General features: G+C 43.6%; 1 protein-coding gene across 2 annotated transcripts in view; it reads left to right on the forward strand.

The window, feature by feature from the left end:
• The window catches only part of sytl3 (synaptotagmin-like 3), a 175,760-nt gene that overhangs the window by 83,584 nt on the left and 77,523 nt on the right, over positions 1–14,653 (forward strand). For both annotated transcript variants that reach the window (XM_048536633.1, XM_059648822.1), the window contains exon 6: positions 10,116–10,164. In XM_048536633.1, the coding sequence (XP_048392590.1) occupies positions 10,116–10,164 (49 nt within the window). The remainder of the gene's footprint in view (positions 1–10,115; positions 10,165–14,653) is intronic.

Raw genomic sequence — 14,653 nt, forward strand, 5'->3', positions numbered from 1 at the left:
CCAATAGCCTACCATGTGGATCCTTATCAAAGGCTTTACTGAAGTCCATGTACACTACGTCAACTGCCCTAGCCTCATCCACATGCTTGGCCAGCTTCTCAAAAAACTCAATGAGGTTTGTGAGACATGACCTGCCCTTGATGAATCCATGTTGACTATCTCCAATCAAATTGTTGTTTGCTTGATGATTATAAATCCTATCTCTTATAATCTTTTCCAAAACTTTTCCTACAACAGATAGATAGATGGGTTACAGTTAGGGGGAGGAAAGGGGACAGACAGACAGTGCAGAGATCCCCTGTGGGCATTCCCCTCAGCAATAAGTATACCGTTTTGGATACTGCTAGGGGGGATGACCTACCAGAGGAAAGCCATAGTAGTCAGTTCTCTGGCACTGAGCCTGACACTGTGGCAAAGAAGGGAAGGGGGCAGAATAGAAAAGTACTCGTGGTAGGGGACTCGATAGTTAGGGGAATCGACAGGAGATTTTGTGGGCAAGATTGGGATTCCCGGAAGGTATGTTGCCTCCCTGGTGCCAGGGTCCGGGACGTCTCCGATCAGGTGTATAAAGTTCTAAAAGGGGAGGGCGAACAGCCAGAAATCGTGTTACATATTGGCACAAATGATATAGCCAGAAATAGGTTTGAGGATATAAAAAGTGATTTCAGGGAGTTAGGATGGAAGCTGCAGAGCAGGACGAACAGAGTAGTGTTCTCTGGTTTACTACCGGTGCCACGAGATAGCGAGGTGAGGAACAGGGAGCGGGCGCAGCTGAACACGTGGCTACGCAGCTGGTGTAGGAGGGAGGGCTTCAGATATGTTGATAATTGGGATGCCTTCTGGGGAAGGTGGGACCTGTACAAGAAGGACGGGTTGCATCTGAACTGGAAGGGGACCAATGTCCTGGGTGGAAGGTTTGCTCGAGTAGTTCGAGAGGGTTTAAACTAGTATGGCAGGGGGGTGGGAACCTGAGCTGTATACCAGAGGTGAGCGTTGATGCAGGTGAGGCAGTAGCAAGAGGTAGACCAGCTAGTGGGAAGGATTTTCCTGGGAAGGAACCAAGGGATCGGTTAAAGTGTGTTTGCTTTAATGCAAGGAGTATCAGGAATAAAAGTGATGAACTTAGAGCATGGATCAGTACCTGGTGCTATGATGTTGTGGCCATAACAGAGACATGGGTTTCTCATGGGCAGGAATGGTTGCTGGATGTTCCAGGGTTTAGAACATTTAAAAAGAATAGGGAGGGGGGAAAAAGAGGAGGGGGTGTAGCACTACTAATCAGAGAGGGTATCACAGCTACAGAAGCTTCCTTTGTTGAGGAAGATCTGCCTACTGAGTCAGTATGGGTGGAAATTAGGAACAGCAAGGGAGTAGTCACCTCATTAGGGGTTTACTACAGGCCCCCCAATAGCAGCAGGGAGATTGAAGAAAGCATAGGTCGACAGATTTTGGAAAAGTGTGCACGCAGTAGGGTTGTTGTAATGGGTGACTTTAACTTTCCTAATATTGATTGGAACCTCCTTCGAGCAGAAGATTTGAATGGAGCTGTTTTTGTAAGGTGTGTTCAGGAGGGTTTCCTAACGCAGTACGTTGACAGGCCGACGAGGGGAGAGGCCATTCTAGACTTGGTGCTCGGAAACGAGCCGGGGCAGGTATCAGATCTTGTGGTGGGAGAGCATTTTGGTGATAGTGACCATAACTGCCTCACATTCTACATAGCTATGGAGAAGGAGAGGATTAGGCAGAATGGGAGGATATTTAATTGGGGAAGAGGAAACTATGATGCGATTAGACATGAGTTAGGAAGCATGGACTGGGAGCAGTTGTTCCATGGTAAGGGAACTATAGACGGTTTAAGGAACAGTTGTTGGGAGTGATGAGTAAATATGTCCCTCTGAGACAGGCAAGAAGGGGTAAGATAAAGGAACCTTGGATGACGAGAGCGGTGGAGCTTCTAGTGAAAAGGAAGAAGGTAGCTTACATAAGGTGGAGGAAGCTAGGGTCAAGTTCAGCTGGAGAGGATTACATGCAGGCAAGGAAGGAGCTCAAAAATGGTCTGAGGAGAGCCAGGAGGGGGCACGAGAAAGGCTTGGCAGAAGGAATCCGGGAAAACACAAAGGCATTTTACACTTACGTGAGGAATAAGAGAATGGTCAAAGAAAGAGTAGGGCCGATCAGGGATAGCATAGGGAACTTGTGTGTGGAGCCTGAGGAGGTAGGGGAAGCCCTAAATGAGTTTTTTGCTTCTGTCTTTACGAAAGAAACCAACTTTGTAGTGAATGAAACCTTTGAAGAGCAGGTGTGCATGCTGGAATGGATAGAGATAGACGAAGCTGATGTGCTGAAAATTTTGTCAAACATTAAGATTGACAAGTCGCCAGGCCCGGATCAGATTTGTCCTCGGCTGCTTTGGGAAGCGAGAAATGCAATTGCTTCGCCACTTGCGAAGATCTTTGCATCCTAGCTCTCCACTGGAGTCGTACCTGAGGACTGGAGAGAGGCAAATGTAATTCCTCTCTTCAAGAAAGGAAATAGGGAAATCCCCGGCAATTATAGACCAGTAAGTCTCACGTCTGTCGTCTGCAAGGTGTTAGAAAGGATTCTGAGGGATAAGATTTATGACCATCTGGAAGAGCATGGCTTGATCAAATACAGTCAACACGGCTTTGTGAGGGGTAGGTCATGTCTTACAAACCTTATCGAGTTTTTTGAGGATGTGACTAGAAAGGTTGATGAGGGTCGAGCTGTGGATGTGGTGTATATGGACTTCAGTAAGGCACTTGATAAGGTTCCCCATGGTAGGCTCATTCAGAAGGTCAGGAGGAATGGGATACAGGGGAACTTAGCTGCTTGGATACAGAATTGGCTGGCCAACAGAAGACAGCGAGTGGTAGTAGAAGGAAAATATTCTGCCTGGAAGTCAGTGGTGAGTGGAGTTCCACAGGGCTCTGTCCTTGGGCCTCTACTGTTTGTAATTTTTATTAATGACTTGGACGAGGGAATTGAAGGATGGGTCAGCAAGTTTGCAGACGACACAAAGGTCGGAGGTGTCGTTGACAGTGTAGAGGGCTGTTGTAGGCTGCAGCGGGACATTGACAGGATGCAGAGATGGGCTGAGAGGTGGCAGATGGAGTTCAACCTGGATAAATGCGAGGTGATGCATTTTGGAAGGTTGAATTTGAAAGCTGAGTACAGGATTAAGGATAGGATTCTTGGCAGCGTGGAGGAACAGAGGGATCTTGGTGTGCAGATACATAGATCCCTTAAAATGGCCACCCAAGTGGACAGGGTTGTTAAGAAAGCATATGGTGTTTTGGCTTTCATTAACAGGGGGATTGAGTTTAAGAGTCGTGAGATCTTGTTGCAGCTCTACAAAACTTTGGTTAGACCGCACTTGGAATACTGCATCCAGTTCTGGGCGCCCTATTATAGGAAAGATGTGGATGCTTTGGAGAGGGTTCAGAGGAGGTTTACCAGGATGCTGCCTGGACTGGAGGGCTTATCTTATGAAGAGAGGTTGACTGAGCTTGGTCTCTTTTCATTGGAGAAAAGGAGGAGGAGAGGGGACCTAATTGAGGTATACAAGATAATGAGAGGCATAGATAGAGTTGATAGCCAGAGACTATTTCCCAGGGCGGAAATGGCTAGCACGAGGGGTCATATTTTTAAGCTGGTTGGTGGAAAGTATCGAGGGGATGTCAGAGGCAGGTTCTTTACGCAGAGAGTTGTGAGAGCATGGAATGCGTTGCCAGCAGCAGTTGTGGAAGCAAGGTCATTGGGGTCATTTAAGAGACAGCTGGACATGTATATGGTCACAGAAATTTGAGGGTGCATACATGAGGATCAATGGTCGGCACAACATTGTGGGCTGAAGGGCCTGTTCTGTGCTGTACTGTTCTATGTTCTATGTTCTATGTTCTATGTAAGGATCACTGGTCTATAATTACCTGGGTCATCTCTACTGCACTTCTTGAACAAGGGCACAATATTTGCAATCCTCCAGTCCTCTGGTACTAAGCCTGTAGACAATGAGGACTCAAAGACCAAGGCCAAAGGCTCCGCCACCTCCTCCCTAGCTTCCCAGAGAATCCTCGGAAAAATCCCATCTGGCCCAAGGGATTTATCTACTTTCACACCTTCTAGAGTTGATACCACCTTCTCCTTCTAACCTCAATCCTTTCAAGTCTAATAGCCCGTATCTCAGTCTTCTCCTCTATAATATTTTCCTTTTCTTGAGTGAAAACAGATGAGAAATATTTATTTAGCACCTCTCCGATCTCCACAGGGCCCACACACAACTTCCCACTTCTGTCTTTGACTGGCCCTATTCTTACCCTAGTTATCCTCTTGCTCCTCAACATACCTATAGAAAGCTTTAGGGTTCTCCTTTATTCTACCTACTAATGAATGCTCATGTCCCCACCTTGCTCTTCTTAACCTTCTCTTTAAATACTTCCTAGCTAATCTGTAACTCTCCATCGCCTCATCTGATCCATCTCGTCTCAACATCACATAAGTCTCCCTCTTCCGCTTAACAAGAGATATAATTTCTTTAGTAAACCACAGTTCCCTTACCTTATCACTTCCTCCCTGCCTGACAGGGACATACCTATCAAGGACACGCAACATCCGATCCTTAAACTAGCTCCACATTTCGATTGTCCCCATCCCCTGCATTTTGCTACACCATTCTATGCCTCCTAAGTCTTGCCTAATCACATTATAATTGCCTTTCCCCAATCTACAACTCTTGCACTGTGACATGTTCCTATCCCTTTCCATCGCTAAACTAAACATAACCAAATTATGGTCACTTACTCCAAAGTGCTCACCTACTACTAAATCATACACCTGGCCTGGTTCATTACCAAGTGCCAGATTCAGTGTGGCCTCCCCTCTTGTTGGCCCTTCAACATACTGTGTCAGGAAACCCTCCTGCATACATTGGACAAAAACTGATCCATCCAACGTACCAGAGTTATAGCATTTCCAGTCAATGTTGGGGAAGTTAAAGTCTCCCATAATGACCACCCCGTTCCTTTCACTCCTGCCCAGAATCGTTTTGCCAATCTTCTTCTCCACATCCCTGGAACTTTGCGGAGGTCTATAAAAAAACTCCCAGCAGTGTGACCTCTCCTCTCCTGTTTCTGACCTCAGCCCATTCCACCTCAGTAGACGAGTCCTCGTCAAAAGTTCTTTTAGCCACCGTTATACTGTCCTTGACTAACAAAACCACACCTCCCCCTCTTTTACCACCTTCCCTGACCTTAATGAAAGATCTAAACCCTGGAACCTGCAACATCCATTCCTGACCCTGCTCTATCCATGACTCCGAAATGACCATAACATCAAAGTTCCAGGTACCTATCCATGCTGCAAGCTCACCTACCTTATTCCGGATACTCCTGGCATTGAAATAGACACACTTCAAACCAGCTTGCTGTCTGCCAGCACACTCCTGTGACAGTGAAATCCTGTCCATGTCCTCCCTATTCTCATTCTCCTGTGTACTGGAGCTACACCACAGGTTCCCATCCCCCTGCTGAGCTAGTTTAAATCTACCCGAATAGCACTAGCAAATTTCCCACCCAGCATATTAGTACCCCTCTGGGTCAAGTGAAGACCATCCTGTTTGTAGAGGTCCCACCTTCACCAGAATGAGCCCCAATTATCCATATACCTGAAACCCTCCCTCCTGCACTATCCCTGCAGCCACGTGTTCAGCTGATATCTCTCTCTGTTCTTTGCCTCGCTATCACGGGTAACAAACCAGAGATAACTATTCTGTTTGTTCTAGCTCTCAGCTTCCACCCTGGCTCCCTGAAATCCTGCCTTACATCCCTATCCTTCTTTCTACCTATGTTGTTGGTACCTATGTGGAACACAACTTGGGGCTGGTCACCCTGTCCCTTCAGGACCCCAAAGACATGAAACAAGACATCATGGACCCTGGTACCTGGGAGGCAACACACCAACCGTGACTCTCTTTTATTCCCAACAAACCTTCTATCTGGCCCACTAACTATTGAGACCCCAATGACTAACACTCTCCTCCTTCCCCCCCTTCCTTCTGTGCAAGAGGGACAGACTCTGTGCCAGAGACCTGCACCCACCCAACAGTATCCAAAACAGTATACTTGTTTTTCAGGGGATTGACCATCGGGGATCCCTGCACTGACCTTTTCTTCCCGCTTCAAACAGTTACCCAGCTTTCTTCGTGCCTAGGAGTAACTACTTCCCTGTAAGTCTTATCTATCACAGATTCTGCCTCCCAAATGATCTGAAGTTCATCCAGCTCCCGCTCCAGTTCCCTAACACGGTCTTAGAGGAGCAAGAGTCGGGTGTGCTTCCTGCAGATGTAATTGGACGGGACACTAATGGCATCCCTCTCCTCAAACATCGTGCAGGAGGAACATTCTCCCTGCACTGCCATCCCTACTCGTCCCCTTACCAGAAAGTAAAAAGAAAGAAGAGAAGCTTGCCTGATTTGTCCCTGGTGTATAAGGTTAGACGAGGTGGATGGGTGGCAGGCCCTACAAGGGTAGGGCCTCAGGTTTAGAAAACACTCACTTATATAGCTGAGGGGGAAAAAAGGCCCCTCCTTTCCCAGAAACCTCTGCTCTTCAAGAAGCGATATAACATAGAAGGGACACTTCTACAAGGGTCTGGGGACAGAAATACCATGAATAAATATGTACAAATTTTTAAAGGTGGCAATACCAGTTGACAGTTGTTAAAAATGGTATAGTAATTTGCACTTTGTAAATCAAAGCATAAAATGCAATTGTCTCTTTTTCACACTGTGTGTGGGAGTTGGTGTGTGAGGTGTTGATGAACTTGCAACATCAATCACTGAGAAAGCTGGCTGGAGCATAGAGTTATAGACATCACAGCAGAGTAAGGCCCTTCAGTCTACCGCATCTGCACTGGTCAGAAACAACGAGTTATCTATTCTAATCCTATTTTCCAGCACTTGGCCAATATCCTTGCATGCCTTGGCATCACAAATGCACATCTAAATGGCTCTTAAATGCCATGAGGCTTTTTTGTCTCTACCACATTTACAGGCAACGAGTTCCAAATTCCTTCCACCCACTGGCTGAAAACGTTTTCCCATGTTCCCCCTAAAACTCAAACCCTTACCTTAAATCTATGCCTCTGGCCATTGATCAATCCATTGAAGGAAAAGTTTCTTCCTGCCTACTCCATTTTTGCCCCTTAAATTATATACATCTCCATATTGTTCCCTTCCAAATTTTTCTGCTGTAAAGAAAACAAAGGTGGCAGAGTGGCTCAGTGGTTAGCACCACTGCCTCACAGTGGTCGTGGCCTGGGTTCGATTCTCCCTTGGGCAACTGTCTGTGTGGAGTTTGCATGTTCTCCCCGTGTCTGTGTGGGTTTTCCTCTGGGTGTTCTGGTTTTCTCCCACAGTCCAAAGATGTGCAAGTTAGGTGGATTGGCAATGGGAAATTGTTTGTAGTATTCAGGGATGTGTAGATTAGGTGGGTTTAGGGAATGGGTCTGCATGGGATACTCTGAGGTTCAGTGTGGACATGTTGGGCTGAAGGGTCTGTTTCTGCACTGCTTGGATTCTATGAATTAAATATCATTGAAAAACAACTCCACTATGTCCAATCTTTCTTCATAACTAAAAACTCTCTAGGAAATCCCCTCTGCATTGCTGTCAAATCTCTCCTTTAATTTGAATTCTAGAACTGGACATAATACTAGTTATGGCCTAACCACTTTTTTGTACAGTTCCAATATAACTTCATTAGTCTTAAAATCTATGCCTCGGCTAATAAAGACAAATATCTCAATATGCCTTTTAACCATGTAATCCACCTGTCCTGATACCTTAAAGGACAACATTATAGTTCCTCTGATCCTTGGTACTTCCCAGGGTCCTACCATTCTTCATGTATTCCTTGCCTTATTTGTCCTATCTGAATGAATTAAAGTTGTATTAATTCTTTCTCTTGTTTGTATTTTAGCTGTATGTAAGAATAAATGTGTTTTGCTTCAAGCTTAGTAGTGAATCACATCTGGAATGCAGCATCTTATACTTAACTATAAATAAGATAAAAGCTGGGGTCTAGGCTATCTCCTCGATATATTTTGATGGGGTTTGGGCTGGTCCATAATGATGTACAATTGCCAAGTTTGTAGATGGAACAAAAGTATGTGGAAAGGAGATTGGTGAGGATGTCACAAAGAGTTTCTGGGGTATATAAGGGAGTGGGCAAAAACTTGGCAAACGGAATATGATGTAGGTTGTGCATATGGTAGGAAGAACATAGGCACTGAATGTCATTTAAATGGTAAAGGCTGCAGAAAGCTACCGCAGAGGGATTTGGGAGCCCTCATGCATGAATCTCAAGAAGGTAGCATACAAATTCAGCAGATAATAGGGACTGCGAAGGGAATGGAGTATAAAAATAGGGACATTTGCTTAATCAATACAGAGCACTAGTTAGACCACATCTAGAATCTGTGAACAGTTTTGGTTCCTTTCTCTAAGGGAAGATGTACTGGCAGTGGAAGCAGTCCAGAGAAAGTTTGTTGGGTTAATCTTGGATATGGAGGGATTTTCTAATGAGGAAAGAGATTGAGTAATTTGGGCCTGTACTCATTAGAGTTTAAAAGAATGAAAGATGACCTCATTAGAATCTAAGATTTTTAGTGGCCTTGACAGGGTAGATGCTGAGAAGCTGTTTGCTCTGATGCAAGGGTCTAGGATCAGAAGGTATAATTACAGAGTAAGGGATTGCCCGCTTAACACCAAGATGAGGAAGAATATGACTCTATGACACTAATTTCTTCTCTGAGGGTGGTGAATCTACGGAATTCTTAACTGTAGATGCTGTGTCATTGCATATATTCAAGGTTCAGGGAGAGATTTTTTTAATTAATAAGGGAATAGAGGGTTATGGGAAAATGGTAGGAAAGTGGAGTTGATTCTCAGTTCAACCAAGATCTGTTTGAATGGCAGAGTGTACTCGATTAAACAAATGGCCTACCCTTCCTATGTCTTTGAGCGAATTGTTAGTTTTTACCTATGTTATGTTATGTGATATATCTGAAATAGCAACATTTGCTTTATACCTTGTTATTATATACTTATTATAAAATGACTAGCATGTAAAAAGGTAATCTTCCAACACTCTCCCCTTGAATTACTGTAGAAATTTACTACAGTTGAAAAATGTCAAATGGAACTGAAAATCAAGCATTTGATGCATTATCACCCATTTTGCGCTATTACCTAAGCCGCATTTCTACCATGCTGACTTGAATACAATACATACTATACTGATAGCAGAGAAATAGATAGGCAGATTCTACAGCTTTAGCAGATCACTGCTTGGCCTTGCAATGATTGCTTACTTAACCCAAACTCAACTGTACCCAACAAAAAAAAGCTCCTTTTAATTTTCTATTTTGATAGCCAGTTTCGTTTTTGTTTTGCATAATTTGTCTATGAGATATGAATGATGAGGCTACAATTTATGCTTAATTACCATTCAGAATGTGGTGGTGATATTGTGAGTTGTTTTGAATTTTTTTTCACTCAATCTGCTGTATGCTAATTCTCTGCTTTGTTTCATATCTGGAACACCTTTGTTGTGTCTCTCTTTAATGTATGCTTTAAGTATGAATTTAGGAAATTCAATAGTAGGGTAGCTTCAAGGTAAATCTATGCAAATAAAAAACACAGGTGAATGAGTGCAAGTGATATCAAATGCAGCAGTTAAATACTGGCACTGCATTACTCATTTCTAATTTCTGGTTTGTTGGGAAATGTTAGATCATTCTTTATTTGAAGCTAATAGTTTATTTGTTTTGAAAAGTCCTCTCCTCTGACAACATTTTTAAATTAATGTATGATGACAAGAATTTATAAGATTTGCTGAGAACGAATTTGGATGAATCATATTGAAAGATATTCATTATCAAGGTTGGCTGTAAATCTTTCACCAATACATAGTATCAGTGAAGAGTGAATGAAGGATATGATTTATAAAATACTATTGAAATTATCTGTATTATGTCAATAAGCTGCCTTTGTAATATTATTAGAGTATTGAAAATCTGAATATGGTTTTCTCTTTCAGTAAAATTGCCATTGTACCTCCTACTCCTCCACCTGTGGATACTTTAAAGGTAATGTAAGGCTTCTGCGGCAAACATATTATTGATAAAGTAGAAACTTTTGTCATTCAAAGCCATTTACTCCTTGTTCTGTCAGCTTGCATTTCCTCTCCTCCTTCCAGTATGTTCATGGAGGCCATGCCCTAGTGGTACTATTGCTGGATTTTTAATCCAGAGACCCAGATAATGTTCTGGGGACCTGGATTTGAATCTTGCCATGGCAAATGGTGGAATTTGAATTCGATAGATATCTGGAATTAAGAAGCTAGTGATGACCATGAATCCATTGTCGATTGTCAGGAAAAACCCATCTGGTTCACTAGTGTTCTTCAGGGAAGAAAACTGCCATTCTTACCTGATCTGGACTACATGTGACTCCAGATCTGCAGCAATGTGGTTGACGCTTAACTGGGCAATTAGGGATAGGCAATAAATGCTGCCTAGCCAGCTAAGCCCTCATTGAATGAATAAATAAAAGATCTCTCTTTGATCTGGCTGACCTGGATTTGGTAATGTGTGACCAACTAACTATAAGTTCTGATTGGAGGTTGCAGGTGATTTATTTAAATGTGTGGCCCATGAAATTCTTCTGTGTGGCTGTGCACCAGATAATTTATGAGGTGACCTATGCAGGAACTTACAAGTACTTGACTGGATAGCTTACAAGTACATTGTCCCAGTACTGTCAGTACTGTTGCTCCTTTAGCAACTCCAGCTGCTTCTTCAAATGCCTTTTTATGATGGTAGTCTAATTCCCTTCCAGTTTATCTTGAAAGTCTAATCTGTTATCCTGCTAATGTTAATATTATAATGGCTTTCCAAATTCATGTTAGTATTCTATCGTTGAGTTTCTGCTGATACTGTGCCATTTCCTGCTTCTAGCAACTCCAAGGAACACATAACTCTGTTAGAGTCTGCTGTCACACATCTGAATTGGCACCAGTCGGTGTGTCATATGTGTGTGCTCAGTGGTTGAAAGGGTGAAATCATAACAAGCTGGTATAACACACAAGTAACAAAATTGACAAAGAAATATGCAGCAACTCCTGAATTACTCTGAAATCAAGTCATTAGCATGCAAGATGGAACTTATTTTGGAGCCATTTAAAGGGTGACTCAATAAATTACAGCTTAGACATTTTTGACTTACTTGTGAATTGCAAAGTTGCTGGAGACATTATACTGAATTGCTGGAGAATTTTGAAGCTTTCTGCTGATCACAGAAAAGTGAGAGAATTACAAAGACTTGTAGTTGCTGCAATAGCACTTTCTAACACAGCATTGGAGGACAGAAAGAGCAGCATGCAGGAAGGGGAAACTCTGATGGGAGAAGAAAATGAGGGAGGCTCCACCTGAGAGGGGGCCACCAATGAGATGGTTCTGGACTTTTTGACACTATTATCATGAACACCTGGGGGTTCAAACCAGGTCATGCCAGCATGCCCAGTGGGTAAGAAGATCACTGATATATACTTTGCAGCTTGTTCCTTCTTGCCATTGGGAGTATACAGGTAGGGATAAATAGAGGCAGAAGACAGAAACTCATCCTCATCCCAAAGGAGTGAATACCAATTTGAAAGGGCATGTGGTTTCACTATGAGTTGGATTGCATGATTATGTAGGGTATCATCCACTGGCCACTTGCTGTGTATAACAATACCAAGGCTTCCCACTCAGTTAATAAGCAGTTGATGTATGACCACACCAGTGAATTCATCTTGGTGAATGGCTGCTATCCTGACAGCACCTATGGCACATTATCCTTCAACAATCAATAATACAACTGTCATCAGAAGAGGCACCAGAATTGCTACTCACAAATGTTTTCATTCACAGATGGCTCATGGATCCACCAAGCAAGACCAGAGGCCCTGCATCTATACGTAGCATGGTAGAACATGCTATAGATCAGAGGCTTTTGTACTTAGACCATTTAAGGGATATCTTTGCAGCGTATGCCTGAAGGGGTCCTCATGTTTGTTATACTGTGCCAAGTTCATAGATCATAGAATCCCTACAGTGTGGAAGGAGGCCATTCAGCCCATAAATTCCACACCGAACCTCAGAAGAGCATCTCCACTCCCCCCCCCCCCCCACCAACCCCAACCACCAGACTCATGCTCTACCCTATCCCTGCATTTCCCACCCTAGATACTATGGCAATTTAGCACGGCCAATCCACCTAGCCTGCACATCTTTGGGCTGTGGGAGGAAACCAGAGCACCTGGAGGAAACCCACACAGACACGGGGAGAATGTATAATCTTCACACAGACAGTTGCCCGAGGCTGGAATCAAACCTGGATCCCTGGTGCTGTGAGGCAGCAGTACTAACTACTGAGCCAAGTTGTCCATGACCTTGCAGTTACAAGAGCCCAGCCACTCCTTGGATCTGGGGACCATGTTGGGGAAAGGAGAAAGACTTTGAAGAGGAGGAAAAGAAGGGGCAGGAACCACATATACCAGGCACAATGATTCAGAGTGAGACTTCACTGAAGCTGAAAGGAATAGCCCCAGCTGAAGATGGACCAAAATTTAATGCTTTCTGATATTTGTGGATTGCCAGCATTTTAATCACTCCAGATATAAATCAAAGGATGCGAGGAGGGAAAAAAATCAGAGGAAGAAACACTTTCCTTATCTTTACCATGCAGCCACCAGCTCACACCTTTTTTCATTTATTTATGGTGTGTGAGCTTTGCTGGCCAGGCCAATATTTATTGACCATTCCCTATGACGTTGAAGTTAGTGTTGAGTGCTGCCTTAACCTGTTACTGCACTTCATAAGCATACCAGCAGTGCAGTGAGGAAGTGTGTTCCAGAATTTTGACCCAGCAATAGTAAAGGAATGGTTACAAGTGGTACAGTACATATCTTGTTTAGAATTGAGATTTGAATATTCTGATTCACCAGGCATAAGGCTGCAATCAGTGTGGGAGTGAAGGTCAGTTTGTGTGTGAATCACCTGCAGATCAAAGTCGTACATCAATTCTACTGTTGGGTGCTCAGAAGAGGGCAGTGTTTGCAAAGACTGCAGAAAATTGCTCAAGAATATGCTCAGTAATGTTTGTTTCATTGGTAGACTTTCCAGAAAATCCCTAATCTCTGGCTTGGAGAATGGAGGAGCCGGAGTCCATTATGACACATTGATTTCCTCTGTTGTTGTGTTGGGTACCTCCATGGCAGCCCAGGCTGACTGATCCATGATGGAACAATTGTTTTGACTACTGTCTCTTTTACTCAAGCAAAGTTCTACAAATGTGCCATTGCTGCACTGAAAGCTCAGGTCCTCAGTCCTTACTGCTGATAGACAGACAGCTGCTTTCATGAATATTTCCCAATCAACCTGTTCAGGGATATTACAATATACCTCTGGAGCAAGTGGGACTTGAACCAAGTTTTCCTCATTCAGATTTAGGGACACTACTACTGTGCCACAAGTGCCCTTGCTGCTTTCATGGATATAAGTATACCAATTAGGAGTAAATATAGGCCACTGAACTTCTTGAGTCCGCACTGCCATTCAGTAAGATTTGATTTGATTTATTTATTGGCACATGTACCAAAGTACAATGAAAAGTTTTGTTTACAAGTAGTACAGGCAGACCATAGTATGCAAGGACATACAGATTATAGAGTGAAAATAGGCTTAGGCAGAGGCATACGGGTTACGTCGTACAGGGTGTACGCTAGGCAAGATCAACATTAGCAAGATCAGCATTATTTGATGTAAGAGAGTCCATTCATCAGTCTAATAACAACTCGGAAGAAGCTGTTTCTGAACCTGCTGGTGCATGTGTTCAAGCTTCTGTATCTTTTGTCTGATGGAAAAGGTTGTAGGAGAGTATTACCAGGGTGTGATTGGTCTTTGATATAGCCTTGGCAGCCTTTCCCTGTGATGGCGAACCATGTAAGTGGCATCCATGAATGGAAGGTTGCCATACCAGGCCATTATGTACCCAGACAGTATGCATCTGTAGAAGTTGGTGAGGATTCTTAAGGACATGCCAAATTTCCTGAGCCGCCTGAGGAAGAAGAGGTGGTGTTGTGCCTACTTGACCGTCACATCTACATGGCAAATCCAGGGGATGTTGTCGGTTTTTGTCACTCCTGGGAACTTGGAGCACTGCACAGTCTCAACCTCAGCTCCACTGAAGTTAGTGGGGGCGTTTTCTCCTCCCTCTTTCTGAAGTCAATGATCAGTTCTCCACAACAACAACAACAACTTTTCACAAGTTGTTTTGTTTTGCCGCATTGAGAGAACAGTCATTCTTAATGCATCACATCACCAAGCTCTCTATCTCCTTTCTGCATTCTGACTCTTCATTGTTTGATATCTGTCCTACCTCTGTGGTGTTGTCAGCAAACTTGTCAGTGGCATTCATTCGGAATTTGGCAACACTGTTGTATAATAGAGGGCTGAGGACGCAAAACTGTAGGGCTCCAGTATTAAACACAGAACATTACATAGGACATTATAGCACAGTACAGGCCCTTCGGCC

Source organism: Stegostoma tigrinum, chromosome 9 (genome assembly GCF_030684315.1).
Source record: "Stegostoma tigrinum isolate sSteTig4 chromosome 9, sSteTig4.hap1, whole genome shotgun sequence".
NCBI lineage: Eukaryota > Metazoa > Chordata > Chondrichthyes > Orectolobiformes > Stegostomatidae > Stegostoma > Stegostoma tigrinum.